Here is an 18,573-nt window from a genome sequence, read left to right on the forward strand (position 1 = left end):
CCATGGACTCCCACAGAGCCGCGGCCCCAGGCAGTCTCCATCGGGCACAGAAAGCACAGCGCCGGGTGCCCGAGATGAACGGGCTCATGAAAAGACTGCCATTTCTTTTACAGTCCTCCGGCGGCCTGCCCCTCATTCAGCTCCTCCCAGCCTTGCCTTTCTGACTAACATGGTGAGAGGACAGGATTTTCCTTCCTCAGAAGCCTTGGCCTAGCGTCTCCCTCTGTTCTTGTGGGGGTTCCACACCCCTCAGGCTACCAGTTCTTCCCACCTCATCACCCCAAAGCCTTATGCCAATATGGGGAACCCACAAAGCCACAGCAACACAGCCAGGGACACCTCTAGTGGCTCTCAATACCCCACTGGCTTGTATTACCTAGAAGGTTCTGTGGCCCCCTTTTCGGCCCTCAGGCCTCTTAGCACCTGGCCCTGAGGCTATGACCCTGGGCCAGCCTGCCCCAAACTGAGGCCACTATGCTGCACCCCTGGCCTCCGGGTCCCAGAGGACAAGATGGCCTCTTGCTGCATCCCTAGCCAGACCCCACCTTCCACCTTTCTGCGACTCTCTTGCCTGAGCTGAGGTCCTTCTGTAGTTTCCCTGCCTTCCCTTCCCCATCAGAGCAGCTTTTTATGTTGCTTTCTAGCACCTCACACTGTGCCCTCACCACACATCTGCTGTTAGGCCAGAAACTCCCTTGGCGCTTAGTGGCATTGCCCTCTACCCGGAGAGCCGGCCAGGCAGTCCTCATGCCTCCCCGAAGTGCCCAGGCAGAGAATGACTGTGCACGTCATCAGTAGCTCCCCCTTGCTCGGACCCCTTCAGCCTGCAGACCCTCTGAGGCCGGGTTGGGGTGGGATCCCTTGGGAGCTCTGTCAGCCAGCCAGCTAGCTGGCCAGACCCTTTCCTGGGTGGGGAGGGGTGAGCTCTGACCTACAGAGGGGTGAGGGGTTGGGGCTTAGTGGTGGGGGTAATTGCTGGGCCTGGGAGAGGGTAGTGCAGCAGATAAAGGTGGGGTTTTAGCAGGAGGTCCCAAAAGGCCTGGGTGCCAACTTGCCCCCTTCACCCCACCTCCCTTCCTGGCTTCAGGCTGGGAGTCCAGGTTCCAGCTGCCCTTAGTCCAAGGGGACCAAGGCACCCAGAGCTCCTGTGGCAAAATAGCTGGCACCTGGGAAAGGAGTGGAAGAGGGGGTAGTTGTTTCTCCCAATTTCTCTGTTTCCAACCCAGAGAGCCTACTTAGTTAGGGTTAGGGAGGAAAGAACAGCCAGATACCACCCAGGACAGGACAGTAGAGGAAACTCACCTGCTACCCTGGCCACCTGCCCTCCTCCTCTCAGGCCTGCCACCCAGTGGGCTTGTGGCCAAAAGAGCCCAGACTCTGGAAACCCAGAGTTTAATCCCAACTCTGCCTCTTGCTGACTGTGTGACTTTAGGCAAGTCACTGCCTCTCTCTGAGCCAACATTTTCTCATCTGGAAAATTGGGAGTAATGTCACTGACCCTTGCAGTGTCACACGAGACTAGAAGTAATCACTGCAGTGCCTGCTGAATGCATCCAGTGCACCTGTGTTTGGCTCTCAGGAGGAGAACAGTGCCACCCAGCCGGCTGCTCCTCCAGCAGCTCAGTTCAGCCCTTCACCCCTGGCCACAGGCTCCAGCAGAAAGGAGTTCCCTCCTCCAACCCTGGCCAAGGTTGCACGTTCAGCCTGGAACATCCATCTCCCTTTTACCCACCAGCACCTTCTTTCCTGTTCCCCTCGTCCATGGCCCAGCTTGGGGACCCCTTTCAGCAGCCTTGGGACAGTGGCTTCTACTTGCCTCTGCCTGCTTGCATGGATTTTGCCTTATTCATTCTTTCTTTCAGCATAATTTCCCTCCATTCCACCTGCTGTAATGTTCAGACATTTGCTTGGGTTCTTTGTCAGGAATTGTGCTCCAGTACCACCGTCATTATGCAAGATGATGTTTGCAAACCATACTCGTTTCCTATTGCCACTGTAGCAGATTAGCGTAAACTGAGTGGTTCAAACCAACAGAAATGTTTTATAATTGTGGAGGCCAGAAGTTGAGAATATGTCTCATGGGGATAAAATCAAGGAATCAGCAGGGCTGGTCCTTCTGGAGACTCCAGGGGAGAATCCATTCATTGCCATTGCTAGCTTTTGGTGGTTGCCAGCATCCCTTGGTTTGTGGCCACATCATTCCAATCTCTGCCTTGGTGATCACATCATCTTGTCTGTCCTAGTTAGTCAAATCTCCCTCTGCCTCCTTACGAAGATACTTGTGATTCCATCTAGGGCCCACCCAGGTAATCCAGAATAATCTCTTCATCTCAGTGTTCTTAACCTAATCACATCTGCAGAGTCTCTTTTGCCATCTAAGGGAACATTCCCGGGTTATGGGGATTAGGGCATGTTCTCCTTGGGAGCCATTATTCAGCCTACCACACTGGGTTTTTAACCTTTTATTTTTAATTATCTATGCTTTTATTTTTGTGGTTTGCTTCCCTATATAATAGTAAAAGAGCTAGTTTTCTACTTCGGGTAGTGGCCTAACATTTTTGTAAGTCACTTTTTAAAGTAAAAAGGGCAAGTTGTTTTAAAGAACGTGAAGTGCACAGCTGCACAGGTGGAACTGATCTGTCCAACCTGGGGAAGGGAGTGTCCAGGGCATCCCTGGGGAATCCTTTGTGCCCTCCTCTCAGTCTAGAGCATCTTAAGTGTGGGACTGGGCCTCCTCCCACTGTGCCTCACCTACTCTGCTCTGCCCCTTTCCCCGGCAGCTCACCATCATCTTCAAGAATTTCCAGGAGTGCGTGGACCAGAAGGTGTACCAGGCTGAGATGGACGAGCTCCCGGCTGCCTTCGTGGATGGCTCTAAGAACGGTGGGGACAAGCACGGGGCCAACAGCCTGAAGATCACTGAGAAGGTGTCAGGCCAGCACGTGGAGATCCAGGCCAAGTACATCGGCACCACCATCGTGGTGCGCCAGGTGGGCCGCTACCTGACCTTTGCTGTCCGCATGCCGGAGGAAGTGGTCAATGCTGTGGAGGACTGGGACAGCCAGGGCCTCTACCTCTGCCTGCGGGGCTGCCCCCTCAACCAGCAGATCGACTTCCAGGCCTTCCACACCAATACTGAGGGCACCGGCGCCCGCAGGCTGGCAGCTGCCAGCCCCGCACCCACAGCCCCTGAGACCTTCCCATATGAGACAGCCGTGGCCAAGTGCAAGGAGAAGCTGCCAGTGGAGGACCTGTACTACCAGGCCTGCGTCTTCGACCTCCTCACCACGGGCGACGTGAACTTCACACTGGCCGCCTACTACGCCTTGGAGGATGTCAAGATGCTCCACTCCAACAAAGACAAACTGCACCTGTATGAGAGGACTCGGGACCTGCCGGGCAGGGCTGCTGCAGGGCTGCCCCTGGCCCCTCAGCCCCTCCTGGGTGCCCTCATCCTGCTCCTGGCTCTGCTCCCTGTGTTCTGCTAGATGCGTAGATGTGGAGGGAGGCACAGGCTCTGTCCCCTCGGCTTCTCCATCTGTGGGCTGGGACCGCCAACGGGGTGCAGATCTCCTGGCATGTCCCCCATGGCCCCATAGAACGCCAGGGACCGCCTGCTGCCAAGGGCTCAGGCATGGACCCCCCCCCCTCTAGTGCACGTGACAAGGTTGTGGTGACTGGTGCCGTGATGTTTGTGACAGTAGAGCTGTGTGAGAGGGAGAGCAGCTCCCCTCGCCCCGCCCCCGCAGTGTGAATGTGCAAAACAGCCCCTCAGACTGAAGCTCCCCACCCCCACCAGAGAGACACTGGGAACCGTCAGAGTCAGCTCCTTCTCGCAATGCACTGAAAGAAAGGCCCAGCCGACTGCTGCTCGCCGATCCGTGGGGCCCCCTGTGCCCGCCACATGCACGCACACACTCTTACACGAGAGCACACTCGAAACCCCTAGGCCAGCGGGGTCACCCCAGCCACACAGGCATCCTTGGGGCTCAGCCCCAGGCAGGGCACCCCTGGGCCGCTGCTCGGCACCTTAGCGGACTGATGGAAGCTCTTGGCCAGTAGGTGGTGCCCGCCTGGTGCCTTCTTGCCTGTGGCCTCCCTGCCCATGCTCACCTGGCTGCTGTGGGTACCAGTGCAGGTCCTGGTTTTCAGGCACCTGCTCAGCTGCCCGTCTTTGACCTGGGCCCCCGCCCCTTCCACCCTGTGCTTAGAAAGTTGGAGTGCATGGTTCTAAATGTCTAAACAGAGAAGAGATCCTTGACTTCTGTTCCTCTCTCCCTTCTGCAGATGCAAGAGCTCCTGGGCAGGGGAGCCTGGGCCCCAGGGTGTGGCAGGAGACCCAGTGGATGGGGCCAGCTGGCCTGCCCTGATCCTCTGCTTCCTCCTCACAACCCCAAGAGCCCCCACCCAGTCCACCCACGTGTGGAGTCTGGGGAGAGGAGCAGGGTCTTAGGCTTCTCAGCCCTGAGCATCCCTGGCAGGGTCTCCAACCTCTAATCTCTTCCCTTAAGCCCTGTGGCCACACAGCCAGGAGAGACTTGCCACTGGCTCCCGCCTCATTTCAGCCCAGGGTGCTCATCCAGGAGCCCAGAACAGTCCCACCTGTGCTGCTATGCCCACAGCACAAAGCCGGCTTTGCTCCCAAAAATGCAGCCAGGCCCCAGAGGGTGATCCCGCCAGCAACCCTACAACCCCACACCCTCCCCACCCATCAGCATCCACGGCAGCCCCTCTGCTGTTCCCCAGGGACCTCTCATACACTGGCCAGGAGGCTGCAGAACATGTGTCTCCCCCTCCCTCCATGAGGTCCTGCTCCCTCTGCCAGAACCGTGTGGGCGGTGGGAAGGCGCTCGGCGCCCGGCCCCTCCCTCTCCCTGCTGGTTTTAGATGGTCCCTATGTTGGAAGTAAAAAGTGAAGCACTTTATTTTGGTTGTGTTTGCTCACGTTCTGCTTGGAAGTGGGGACCCCTCACTGCGTCCACGTGTCTGCGACCTGTGTGGAGTGTCACCGCGTGTACATACTGTAAATTATTTATTAATGGCTAAATGCAAGTAAAGGTTTTTTTTTTTGTTATTTTCTTTTAGACATGTTGGAGTTTGTTTTCTGAACAGACTTTGGCTCCCTTGAGGTGGGTGGAGGATGGACTTTGGTGGTGGGGTCCCCTGCAGCAAGTGTGTGTGTGTATGTGCACGCGCATGTGTGTATGCGTGTGTGTACGCATGTGTGTGCACATGTGTGCGTGCGAGTGTCGTGAAGGCATGTAGAAGGTGCAGCAGTGTAACAGCTACCACACGTTGCTTCTGTAAAATTACTTTTCCTCCTCACGATGAGCTGTCTTCGGAGCTTGGCAGGCCCAGGTCCTCTTGTTCTAGTGACAGTGGAACCCAGTCACGGAGACAGGTGACCACACGGTGGAGAGACATATGGTGCCCTCTGGGATGAGATGAGTGGGCTGGCCTGAAATCCGGGATGACTCTCTCTCAGCCACCACTGTCAGCCTAGAGCCCCAGCTGTGGGACTGCCTGTCACCCTCCCTGCCCAACTTCACATAGCCGGGGTGGAGCAGTGGCACTGCAGAGGAGGCTGCTGTCCATGTCATTGTGGGACCAGGTTTATTGCCAGCTGTGACCACATTTCATCTGTAAAAACTACCCAGTGGGGGCCGGGCATGGTGGCTCACGCCTGTAATTCCAGCACTTTGGGAGGCCAAGGCGGGTGGATCACGAGACTAGGAGATCAAGACCATCCTGGCTAACACAGTGAAACCCCGTCTCTACTAAAAACACAAAAAATTAGCCGGGCGTGGTGGCGGGCGCCTGTAATCCCAGCTACTCGGGAGGCTGAGGCCGGAGAATGGCATAAACCCAGGAGGCGGAGCTTGCAGTGAGCCAAGAGACAGCAAGACCCCGTCTCAAAAAAAAATTACCCAGTGAATCAGAAACAAATGTAGGCCCATTTTGCCAATGAAACAGACTCTGTGAGATTAATTGACTTGCCTAGGGCTCCTTAGCAACGGGAGGGGCAACCTGTGCGCCTAGGTTAGTATTGCCCTGAAGCCCCTTCTCTCCAAACTAAATGCCATGAGGCAGAATAGCAGCACAGTTAAGCCAGCCTACGTCCTGGCTTCTCCACCTCCCCAGCAGTGTGACCATGCACAAGTCACTACACCTCTCTGAGCCTGCATGATGTTCTCTGGAAGATGGGGGGTGCCTGTCCCACACTGATTTTTGGAGAGTCAGGAGTTCATTCCTGTAAATTGCTTAGGAGAGGGCGGGGCACCCAGGGCTTGTCTGGTGGTGGGGAGGGAGGGGAGGGAGTGGTATTTATCCCAAAGCAAGAGAAATCAGGTAAGGGGAGAAGGAAAGGGGCGATACAGACCCTGGACTCTTGGGAGAGGTGAACCTACAGGCTAGCAAGGGGAGGAGTCCCAAGAGTGGGCATGTATACTAATCCCAGGCAGAGCAGGAAGGCTGAAGAAAAAGGAGAAGTATCTTTTTTTTTTTTTTTTTAAATGGAGTCAGACGTCTTGCTCTGTCACCAGGCTGGAGTGCAGTGGCACAATCCCAGCTCACGGCAGCCTCCGCCTCCTGGGTTCAAGCAATTCTCCTGCCTCAGCCTCCCAAGTAGCTGGGACTACAGGCGCCTGCCACCACGCCCGGCTAATTTTTTGTATTTTAGTAGAGACGGGGTTTCACCACGTTAGCCAGGATGGTCTTGATCTGACCTCGTGATCCACCTGCCTTGGCCCCCCAAAGTCCTGGGATTACAGGCATGAGCCACCGCGCCCGGCCAAAAAATGAGAACTTTCTAAAGCCCTGTTCTTGCAGGGCTCCCAGAGAGAACACAGGAGTTGGGTTTAGGAGGCAGGAACCAGACTGGAAAGGACAAAACATACCCAGCATCTTCCCTGGTGGCTGGAACTGTCACCAGAGGCCTCATGCCCTTAGCAGCCAGTGGAACAGAGTGACTCAGGGAGGCAGCAAGGAGGAGCGGAGCCGTTGGTGCTCGGCTGGCGCAGAGAATAATTACTGAGAAGCCAGGGCGCACAGAAGAAAAACAAAACAAAAAAATTCGCCTCCATTAAATGAAAATGCTAAATGGCACTAGCCAGAAAGTATTCCTGGTTTGGAATTTGTTTTCAGGACCCTAAATGTCACCGGCTGGAGTTCTTTCCCAAGTACCATGCCACCAGTTGCCCTCATGAACATGGAAATTTCATCGTGATTATGGAACACAGCATCCTGAGCTAAAAGATTCCCAAGAGGCAGCTTCATCTTGCAGGACAGGCTAGGTTTGGAGCCTCTGGAGGTTCCTGGCTGCCAGTTCTGTGGAGGCCTGCGGCCTGGAGGTAAATGCATTAGCACCCGGAGGTGGGCGCCTCTCCCCGCCCCATCCTGTCTCACTGATGTGTTGCCGAGAACTCCTGGAGTTCTTGTTTAGCTAACCAGAATTTGCAAGGCTAGAAGACAGGAGAGAAATGGTCTTTAAAACAAATGAATGAGAGTCATGATGAAGGGGACAGACTGGGGGGTGAAAGTCATTACCAGAACACTTGGGCAGAGACCCGTCAGAGCTAGGCAGGAGCAGAGTCATCAGAGCTGTGCCAGCAAGTGGCATGGAGCAGGGGTGGCACTTGGACTCAGGCTGCAGGCAAACTTGGCGTCAAAACTGGCTCAACCCGTCGCGAGCTGTGTGGTCTCCTTGGGATTTTTTGAGCCTTAGATTCCTTATTTGTAAAATGGATTTGTGAGTCCCCACCTCCCAAGGTCATTATGGAAATCCAATGAGCTAACACCTATCAACGGCCTCGCACATGGCCATAGCACTGCTCATGGAGGCTGCCAAAAGTCGCCGCCTCCTCTCTGCAATTGCGTTTATTTATACATTTGATAACTATTGGGTGACTACCCAGCATTGATCAGGGGGGTGGGGGGCTGCCGCAATGACCCAGACAGATTTCTTGTTGCATTCTTGTTGGAAAGACAAGGCAATAAACCACAGTCACAAAACCCAGGATCCCATGGTAACGAGCTCCACAGAGAAAAGCGAAGTGGGCCAGAGGTTCTGAGAGACACACATTGGATTGCAGGAGGGTGAGAAGGGGTATTCATCTGTGGTGGAGTTAAGGGGACCTCTGACTAGCTCACCTGCATGAATTTGGGGAGCAATCCATGCAGAAAGCTGGGGAGAGCATTCTGTGCAGAGAAAACAGTGCAACAGCCCTAGAGCGGCAGCAGCAAAGGCGGAGTTGAAGGGATGGTGGGAAGCCACTGTCACTGGACAATAGCAAGTGGACAGACCAGGGGTCCCAGGTGAGGCTACAGAGTAGCCAGAGTACGGCAGGGCTCTCCAGCTCCGGGAGGACTTGACGTTTGATTCCAGTTGCCAGAGGAAGCCATTCATGGGCTTTGAGTGTAGGAATGATGTGTCCGACTTGGGTCTCTTTATTTTTATTTTTTAGAGACAGAGTCTCACTCTTATCACCCAGGCTAGAGTGCAGTGGCACAATCACAGCTCACTGCAGCCTCCACTTCCTGGGCTCCAGCTCAAGCAATCCTCCCACTTCAGCTGCTCAAGTAGCTGGGATTACAGGTGCCTGCCATCACGCCTGGCTAATTGTTAAATTTTTTGAAGGGACAGGATCTTGCTATTTTGCCCAGGCTGATCTTGAACTCCTGAGCTCAAGCAAGATGCCTGCTTCAGCCTCCCAAAGTGCTGGGATAACAGGTGTGAGCCGCTGGGCCCGCCCTGGCTTGGGTCTTAAAGGAACCGTTCTAGTTACTATACAGAGCAGACTTGGGGCCATTGCGGGAGAAAGAGGAAGTCAGGAGCCGGTCTGAGGCAGTGGCAGTGCAGAGATTGTAAGAAATGATGGGCTCAGTGATAGACTGGGTAAAGAGAATGTAGCACATATACACCATGGAATACTATGCAGCCATAAAAAAGGATGAGTTCATGTCCTTTGCAGGGACATGGATGAAGCTGGAAGCCATCATTCTCAGCAAACTATCACAAGAATAGAAAACCAAACACCACATGTTCGCACTCATAAGTGGGAGTTGAACAATGCGAACACGTGGTCACAGGGAGGGGAACAACACACACGGGGGCCTGTCGGGGATCGGGGGATGGGGAGCTGGGGGAGGGATAGCATTAGGAGAAATACCTAATGTAGATGACGGGTTCATGGGTGCAGCAAACCACCACGGCACGTGTATACCTATGTAACAAACCTGCATGTTCTGCACATGTACCCCAGAACTTAAAGTATAATAATAATTTTTAAAAAAGAAATGATGAGCTTTGGGGTCTAATAAGAAGGTGGGGCTGACAGGGCTTGGGGCGAGAGAGAGCTTGACAGGAGACCATAATGTCTTCCCCAGGGGTTTGAGCACCTGGGGAAGTGGTGGTGCCATTTACCATGTCTGGAAAGATCATGGGAAGAGCAGGTTTGGGACACTGAAGGCCCGAGAGCCCCTGGCAAATCACCAGTGTAAGTCCAAGAGTCCAAAAGCTGAAGAACTTGAAGTCCAATGTTTGAGGGCAGAAAACAGCCAGCATGAGAGAAAGATGGAGGCCAGAAGACTCAGCCAGTCTAGTCCTTCCACGTTCCTCTGCCCCCTTTTATCCTAGCCTCGCTGGCAGCTGATTAGATGGTGCCCACCCAGGTTAAGCATGGGTCTGTGTCTCCCAGTTCACTAACTCAAATGTTAATTTCCTTCGGCACCCCGTCTCTACTAAAAAAATACAAAATAATTAGCCGGGCATGGTGGCGGGCATCTGTAGTCCCAGCTACTCTGGAGGCTGAGGCAGGAGAATTGCGTGAACCCAGGAGGCAGAACTTGCAGTGAGCTGAGATCGCATCACTGCACTCCAGCCTGGGCAACAGAGCGAAACTCCATCTCAAAAAAAAAAAAAAAAAAAATTCCTTTGGTGACACCCTCACAGACACACTCAGGAACAATACTTTGCATCCTCCGATCCAATCAAGTTGGCACTCAATATTAACAGTTTTGGCCGAGCGCGCTGGCTCACGTCTGTAATCCCAGCATTTTGGGAGGCTGGGGTGGCAGGATCATGAAGTCAGGAGATCGAGACCATCCTGGCTAACATGGTGAAACCCCATCTCTGCTAAGAATACAAAAAATTAGCCGGGCGTGGTGGCGGGCGCCTGTAGTCCCAGCTACTCGGGAGGCTGAGGCAGGAGAATGACGTGAACCCGGGAGGCAGAGCTTGCAGTGAGCCGAGATCGTGCCACCACACCCCAGCCTGGGCAACAGAGCAAGACTCCGTCTCAAAAAAAAAAAAAAAAAAAGTATTAACAGTTTCATTCATTAAGGCAATGACCATGGGGCAGCTCCTGCATGCCAGGCCACCTCTGCCCTGACATACTCCCAGGCTGACCAACAAGAACTGGGGAGAGGGCGTCTTGAAGAAACAGTCCACCTTCCGCCCTCACATACCTGTGTCTCCCAGTGGACAAGACACACAAGGGCAGGGACTGCACTTTCCTGTGTGCAAATCTCGGGTATGGTCCAGAAATCACATCTCTTTGGTCTGATTGGCCTTACCTACCAAACCCTTGAAACGATGGAAAGAAGCTTGGTGTTCCAGTGAGGGCCAATGGGAAGACCCCCACCCACCAAACCCTCTAATTAGGAGCCTACAGACCTCATTCCATGGAAGTTCCCCTTGTCCCCTGGGAAACCACCACCTTCTGAATTGGCAGAGCCAAGGCCCCCAGTGCCTATCTTCAACAGCTTTTCTTAACCACCTTCCCCATCCTGCAGGGCTTTTCAACATTTTGACCTTTTAATCCTTCCCTGCCTAAGATATAGACGTGGTGTTAGTACCAGAACCCTGAAGGCAAAGGAACAGAAACACTCTCAAAAAGTCCTAGCAGGATGGTCTGAATTAATAGACTGCTACAGGCAGCCTGTGTGCAAGGCATGTTCGTGGTGGCAGCGGCGTTTCCGGAATGAGGGCTGTGATCCCAGGCAGCCCAGATCCCAAGGCCAAAACACGCATGTCGCCCGGCATCACCCTGTCCTTGCCCAGGGTGACCCTGAGACAGCAGTTGGATTCTTCCACATTTGAACTCAAACCTGCTCCCTCAGCTCTCCCCAGCACGAATTGGAGCCCTCTCCAGGCCGTTTAGCCAAAGCAGAATGTGTCTGGCCAAGCAGATCTGCCCAGGGAAGAACAAAGATGTGTTCAGACACTGTCTGGGGAATTGGTTTTGAGCTCACTCTGAGCTCCATTTGTGCAACAAGGCCAGCGTCAACTGTTACAGAGAAGGGGCTTGTGACAGTTTATTACCCTGCTGAGCTGGCTTGGGGCGAGGGGGACATGCTGACCGCAGGCCTCTAAAGGACCTAAGGCGGTTGGCAATGTGGGAAGCAGCAGTCCCCAAAGCACCCCCTCAAGGAAACGATGCAAGAGCTCTGTCCACCAGACCAGCCCCACCCTACCCCGCCACGCCCTGGCCTAGAGGGAAGGACCTTGTGTTTCTTGGGCCTGGATGGCCAGGGATGGACAGTGGCATGGGCACAGAGACACCTGGACAGAAGGAAGGGCCCAGGCTCCAGAACCAGACCCGATCCAGGCTCCCAGCTCTGTCACCTACTGGCTGCATGAAAAGGGTGAGTTTTCCTTGTTTTGCAGCCTCAGCTATCTCAGCAGTGAGAGAACAATGGCGCCACCTCCCTCACGTGGTGATCCTGAAGATTAAATGTAATGCATGCAGCACGGCTGCCGGCCCACCGTGTGCTCTGAGTAACTGGCTGTTGTTCTCTTCAGCCCTCCTGTTACTGACCACCTCGAGGGCACTGTTCCTCCAAGCTGACCATTTCTTGCCAGTCACCCACTGCCCAGTTCGCCCCGACCATAGGGTGGGCTGTAGTCCACGTGCATGGTGAGCTGCCATCTTTGTCGTCCTCTGGACACCACGTCTACATCCTTGGGAAATAGAAATGAGCCCTGCATTTGAACCTACCCTTGAGTCCTGCACTGCTTTGTCAAATTTCACAAAAACCCTAGAAAGCAGATATTGCTCTAGTTTACAGATGGATAGACAGAGGCTAAGAGAAGCCAACTGACCCGCTCCAGGTTACAACCAGGGTCTGGTAGGAGAGCACGCCTCCACCCACCGCTCACTGCACCCACCGACTCCTCGCTTGAGGGCAGAAAACGAGCTGGGGTGGGGCGCTCCAGGGAGCACAGGCAGCCTGTGTTCAAGGCAAGCTCGTGAGCCCCACAGCAGGGGCGGAGTCAAACCAGGGCTCTGGTTCCAGGGTGAGCAGAGGCTGGGGCCAGGCCCCCACTGGGAGGCTGACTGAGGAGGGTCTCAAAGTGCTGGCAGGCTCCATCAGAGCAGTTTGATGAGCAGGGCTGCTGAGTGGCCCTCAGGTCAAGGCTGGGGCCTGGGCCACCAGGGACCAGGTCTGCAGGGCCAGGGGTCCCTCCCAGGATAGAGCAGGAAAACTCTGGCAACCGCTTTCTTGAGTGGACTTGACCTTCCCTTTCTTTGCTAATGATCTCAGATTAATCCTGTAAAGCAAGTGCCCCAGGGTGGGTGTTGGTTGCACAAAACAAGAGGAGTCTTTCTCCCCTCCCTTCCTAGCACAAACATTTGTAGGCCACCCCCGATGTGGCTCGTCGTGGTCTGGATTTGGGGGCACATTCAGTCACTCAACAAATATGTCGTGAGGCCCTGTGATGAGCTGGGGGACTGTGCTTGATATTGGCAATACAGCTGTGATCACTCGAATGAATGTGCCCACCCTCACGGGACTGACCTCTAGTGGTGACAGACACTAACCGAGTCACATGTGTGATTACACGTGTAATCATACTTACATATGTAACAACACATGAGTTACACGTGCAGTGGGGGGAGGGGGCCCTTCACGGTGACCAGCCCAGCAGGGAAGGGGATGCGGGTGGCAGAAGGAAGTGGTACACCCTGGTCCTCATGGAGCTCACGGCAGGTTCTCTGACCCTCACCTTGAGCCACAGGCTGTGTCTGAGCCTCACTGCCCTCAGCTATAAACTGGGTGCACGACTAGACCTTAATCACTGGGCAGCGGGAAGTACTACATAAGCTCATACTGGTGCATACTGGTGCAGAGGCCCTTGGGAGACCTCAGGAAAAGCTATTACATGAGGCAGTGACAGGCTCGGGCTTCGGAGTCGGGCTAGAATCTGAGTTCTGACAATGATCTCTGCCTTGACCCATCTCTCCTCAGGCTGCCCTGAGCCTTCCAGTTAGGCCTGGGCTTTGGGCTTCCATGTTTGTCTCTGCATTGTCCGATTTTAGCAAGAGTCCTGCTAAATCGGTCTCACTGGAATCCCCCGCCCTCCACATCTGATTGCCCTCCCTGTCTGATCGTGGTCTTCACACCCCATTACCTCCAGGGGACGTCTGATCACCTGGCCTGCCTTCAGCAAGAATCCCATCAGGTCCGTTTAGCCAGAAGGCCCCCGGATGTTTCCTCTTAAGAGGTTTTCCATCCACTGAGCCCACCCTGCTCCTGGGCCATCAATTCCCACTTGCCTATACTGTATTCAGAGTGGACCCCAATCTCTCTCCCCAGCTGCAGTGGGCCCTGTCCGACACTGCCCCCCAACTTAAATAAAGTCTTTCTTACTGTCTTTAACACATGCTGTGAATAAAGTTTTAGCAGATCCACCAATTCCCAGCTCTGTGATCTTAGGCAAGTTACCTAACGTGTCTGGGCCTCAGGATCCTCATTTGAAAAATGAGATAAATGCCACTCCATAGGATTATCAGGAGACTAAATGAAAAACAATGCTACAAAGCGACAGGCCCAGAGCCTGGTGCCCAGTAAGCCTTGGTAGATGGTGGCTTCTTTCCGCAGGCCCATCTCACAGGCAGCCTCATTTACCCACAGGTCTAGGTCATCAACAGCTGGGGTCCCAAACACCTATAATGTACAGACTTTCCAGGGGCCAATATTCCTCCAGGCCTTCCAGGGCTGCTTTGAGGCAATTTTATTATTCATAAGGCTAGGTATAAACTCTTTGTAATTATTTCTCCTTTCAATTGTAAAATCAAGACACATTTACCAATTAAGGCTAAACAAAACTACAAAACCAATAAAACTCAAATGAAGAGCATTCATTTAAAATAGTGGATGATGTTTTGCAGACACCAAATGAGCTGTCTAATGTGAGGGACGAGCGGCCGCCAGGGCCCAGGTTTTTCGGAGCTCAGCGCCTGTCCTGGGTGCCAAGCAGTGACTTGGCTCCCTTCTGCTTGCCCCTCAGGCCCTGTGACACCTGTCAGCATGTTTCCCCCATCCGCCTGGGGTCAAGCAGCACTGACCCCCTTGGCACTGATACAATCCTAAGTCGTGGGTCCCTTTTCCCTCCCTCTCTTCCGAATACTCCAGGATTTGTTTAAGTTGGTTTTAAAAGATGTTCATTAAAATGAAAACATAGGTGGGGCACGTGGCTCATGCCGGTAATACCAGCACTTTTGGAGGCCAAGGTGGGCAGATCACTTGAGGTCAGGAGTTTGAGACCAGCCTGGCCAACATGGTGAAACCCTGTCTCTACTAAGAATACAAAAATTAGCTGGACGTGGTGGTGGGCACCTGCAACCCCAGCTATTCAGGAGGCTGAGGCAGGAGAATCACTTGAACCTGTGAGGCAGAGGTCATAGTGAGTCAAGATCATGCCACTGCAATCCAGCCTGGGAGACAGGAGTGAAACCCTGTCTCAAAAATTAATAATAATACATAAAATGAAATGAAAGCATAAAAATTTTTTAATTCTTCCAGAGACCTCTAGGAACTATCCTCCCCACCATATATCTGTAGTCCCACGTTTGGGAAGAACTAAACCAGTACAATCAGGTGGGGATTCTTTTATCTGATTAGTATTTGCTTCCACTGTCAGATCAGGGGTCAGAAAGAAAGTGAAGGAGGTGACAAGCACTCCAGGATTGGGGCAGAGTGATGTGGGATGGGGTCCAGAGAAGGTGAAGAGGCCCTGTGGTATGGGTCAGCAGGAGCCTAGCACAATGTGGAAAGCGGTGGCCCCAGATGAAGCCAGGGGGACCACAGAAGTGTCATTGCCAGCCTGTCCTGGTCCAGGGAGGGCAGGCATATGGGCTCCACCTCAGGCCAGATCACCAAGCATTAGAAGGGCCTTGCTGAGGATGCATATAGCCTTGAGGGCCACAGTAATGAGGGTTCACCCCACATGGTGCTAGCATGTGCCAGACTCTGTTCTCTCATCAGGGAAGTGACACTGTTCTCCCAGGGTTACAGGTGCAGACACTGAGACCCTGTAAGGTTAGCCACCTGGGCCAGGTCACAGCAGCCAGGATGCAACCTGATTTGAAGGTGAGCTGTCTCCAGAGCCCATGCTCTCAGCCTGTCTGCAGTGAGGGCCCTGGGTCACCACGCTGGGCCTTTAGTCCATCTTGTACGAGCTACTTGACACCACACTCTGCTGCTGCTGCTGCCCAGACCTTCCCACCTCCCTACCTCCCTGCAGTACAGAGAGCCTGGGTCTGATCCTAGGCAGCTGGGGCCGTGAGCCCATGAGTCCAGCAAAGCCATGTAGATGCTAAAATACTGAAATAACACCAGGATGTTAGCAAACTCCCCCTATTTACTACTTGCCCCAATCCCCTAAAGCCCTATCACCACTCCAGCTCAGTTCCCTGAAGGTCTTCAGACTCTTCCCACAGTCCAACAGAAAAAAGGTTAACATCAGGCCCAGCAGGGAGTCTTAGGGAGCCGCTCTAAGCTGGGACCTGGCTCTTGTCTGCTTTAAATATCCTCCCTGGTATGGGAAGCCTGGGGAGCAGGGACCTGAAGTCTGGCTGAACTCCCAGCCTGCTCAGCCCCCAGGGAAGGTAGCACCCCCTTTGGCCCCTCTCTGGGCACCCACAAGAGAAGGCTCCAAGCACAGCAGCTGCCTCCAGGCCACTGTTCAGCCAGGGACCAGGGCACCCCGAGACCACAAGGAATGAGCCTAGAGGACCTGGTACTGAGTTCACCCTGGAACACTTTCCAAGCCCCCTGCACCTGCCGAGGCAGGAGGCGGAGCTAGGGAGGAACAGAACCTGGTCTTCCCAAGGGAGCCTCAGTCAGATGGGGGCGCCAGAGTGCACCAGGGGCTCTGACGGCATCTGTGGGCACAGGGAAGACACCAGCAGGAATGGAGATGGCAACAGTAGAGCCAGAGATGGCCAGAATTGATTATTGAAGACCACCAGGTGTTCAGCAGACAGATGGAGGTGATGGAGAAGGAAGAAAGGGACCGCACCCTGGAGGTGGAGCTGGCCTCCTCCACCTGAGGCCGAGAGAGCAGCTGGAGCTGGTTGCAATGAGGGAACTCAAGAAGGTTCAAGTGGCCAGCAGGGGCAGGTCACAGAGGGCCCCAGACTCAAACCAGGGCGCCTGGACGTTAAGGTGAAGGTCACCGAGAGCAGCCGGTGATGCCATGGGGGCCTTGTGGCTCACAACGGTCCCTGCAGTTGCCCCTTACAGGTGGGAGGAAGAAGAGGCTGGACTGCGGAGCAGGACCCTCTGTGTCCCTGCACGAGGGCTGGAGGTAGGGATGAAGGAGGCTGGGGACAGGGCAACCTGCCCCCTCGCGTCCCCTGCTCATGGAGGGCAGTGAGGCTGCCTCTCCCTGCAGCCTCTGCCCCTCTCCTCCCCATCCCCCATCTCCCTTCCTGCGGATACCACGTGGCTCCACATCTCCTGGGGTGCAGAGGGGCTCTGTTGTGGGCTCCTAGGGGAGAGACCCACCGGGGCAAGAGAACAGCCTGGAACCTTCCCTGGGTTGGGTTTAGGTGTTGGGTGCCGGGCAGGCTGTTTGTGGAAACCTGCTGCCCTCTGCAGGATAGTTCTAGAACCACATTCACTCAGGGGCCCTCAGTCTAGGCTTCAGAGAGTCAGAGCTGATCCCAAAACACAGGACAGGGCCCAGTGCCACCCTATGATCATGACAGCTGCCGAACCCACCTGATGTGCACCTCAGAGACCTCACTTGTCCCTGCCTAGCCTGGTGAGAAGTTGTCAGTGTCTATTTGTAGTTGAGGCTTGGAGATAGAGAGAGAATGTGCTCACACCACCAGCTGGTAAGGGACGGAGCCAACGTTCAAATCCAGGTCTGTCCAGCCGTGCCGGCACCCTCCTGCTGGCCCACGTGCCTTCCTGACTGCCCATCCTCATTGCCAGGGCTTGGCCATCTGAGTAGGGGTTGAAGTTTGCCCAGATCCAGGATTTTCACAACCCTGTCCCTCTACCTCTGGCCGTTTTCTCCCTGGCACTCATGTGACATTTGTCCTCTTACTGTTTGCTTCTCTAGAGCCTGCCCCCAACCCCTACCCCAGCTAGAATATCAACTCCAAGGGGCCAGGGGCCTTATCCTCCTGGTTCACTGCGGGTCCAGCTCCTGGAGCAGAACCAGCCCACAGGAGGGGCTTGAGACCTGGTTCAAGGAAAACGTTCTCTCCCATAACTCTGGTGCCAGCAGCGTCTCCCCCATGAGACTATGAGCTCCTGGGGGTTCTGGTCCCTGCTGGGCCTTCCTGCTGGGGTTTAGTCTCCCCACACAGCAAGCTGCAGCTTTCCAGAAGCCCTGGCCAGTGGGGCTCCACGAGGGCAGCTCCCTTGTCTTACAGGCTCTGGAGTGAGAGGTGCTGGGTCCAGTGCTGACTGGGCCTGCCCTCCAGTCCAGGCAAGAGACTTGGTCTCCCTCAACCTGTCCAGCTGCCCTCTGACTCAACCCTCTCCACCCACTCCCTAGCCAAGGACTGAATGCTGTCTCTTCCAGGTAGCGCTTAGGGTTACAAACCTTTTCCTTTCCACTGTGCACTCTCATTTAAAAACCACATGAACCTGGGTGGCTAAGGCGGGCGGATCACGAGGTCAGGATATCGAGACCATCCTGGCTGACACGGTGAAACCCCGTCTTCACTAAAAATACAAAAAAATTAGCCGGGCATGGTGGCTGGCGCCTGTAGTCCCAGCTACTCCGGAGGCTGAGGCAGGAGAATGGTGTGAACCTGGGAGGCGGAGCTTGCAGGGAGCTGAGATCGTGCCACTGCTCTCCAGCCTGGGCGACAGAGCAAGAATCTATCTCAAAAAAAGAAAAGAAAAAACAAAACAAAACACATGAACCCAGGAAGCTGCCTCCTTCATTTGCAGGTGAAGATGCAAGGTGATCAGCCAACTGAACACGGGGAGGGACCACATGGGGGCAATGCACTGACCTGGGAGGCCCCTTTATAGCCCCCCACGCTCCAAGGGCCACCACAGTGCCTGTGGTTAACAGGGCATGTGTTTTAGCAACAATTCCTTCTTAGGTCACTAAGGAAATTAAGAGAAAGGTCACGTGTGATGTTCCATAAGTGGGTATTGTTCTGCCCATCTTTGAGGTAAAAAGCCTTTAGGCCATGGACTTGTCCATGTTCCCACACAAAGCCAGACAGCAGGAGGCTCAGCACAAAACCAGGTGGCCTGAGCACATTGTTATCCACCACATCACACATCCGCAGAACTGACCAGAACACCCCCAAGACGTTG

The 18,573-nt window shown here is 54.4% G+C and overlaps 1 protein-coding gene across 1 annotated transcript in view; it reads left to right on the forward strand.

Moving 5' to 3' along the window:
• RGMA (repulsive guidance molecule BMP co-receptor a) overlaps nucleotides 1-5,074 on the forward strand; it is a 45,973-nt gene extending 40,899 nt beyond the window's left edge. The window contains exon 4 of the mRNA XM_003901409.4: nucleotides 2,781-5,074. Coding sequence (XP_003901458.1) covers nucleotides 2,781-3,488 — 708 coding nt within the window. The 3' untranslated portion in view covers nucleotides 3,489-5,074. The remainder of the gene's footprint in view (nucleotides 1-2,780) is intronic.
• The last annotated feature ends 13,499 nt before the right edge of the window (nucleotides 5,075-18,573 follow it).

Source organism: Papio anubis, chromosome 7, assembly GCF_008728515.1.
Source record: "Papio anubis isolate 15944 chromosome 7, Panubis1.0, whole genome shotgun sequence".
Classification (NCBI taxonomy): domain Eukaryota; kingdom Metazoa; phylum Chordata; class Mammalia; order Primates; family Cercopithecidae; genus Papio; species Papio anubis.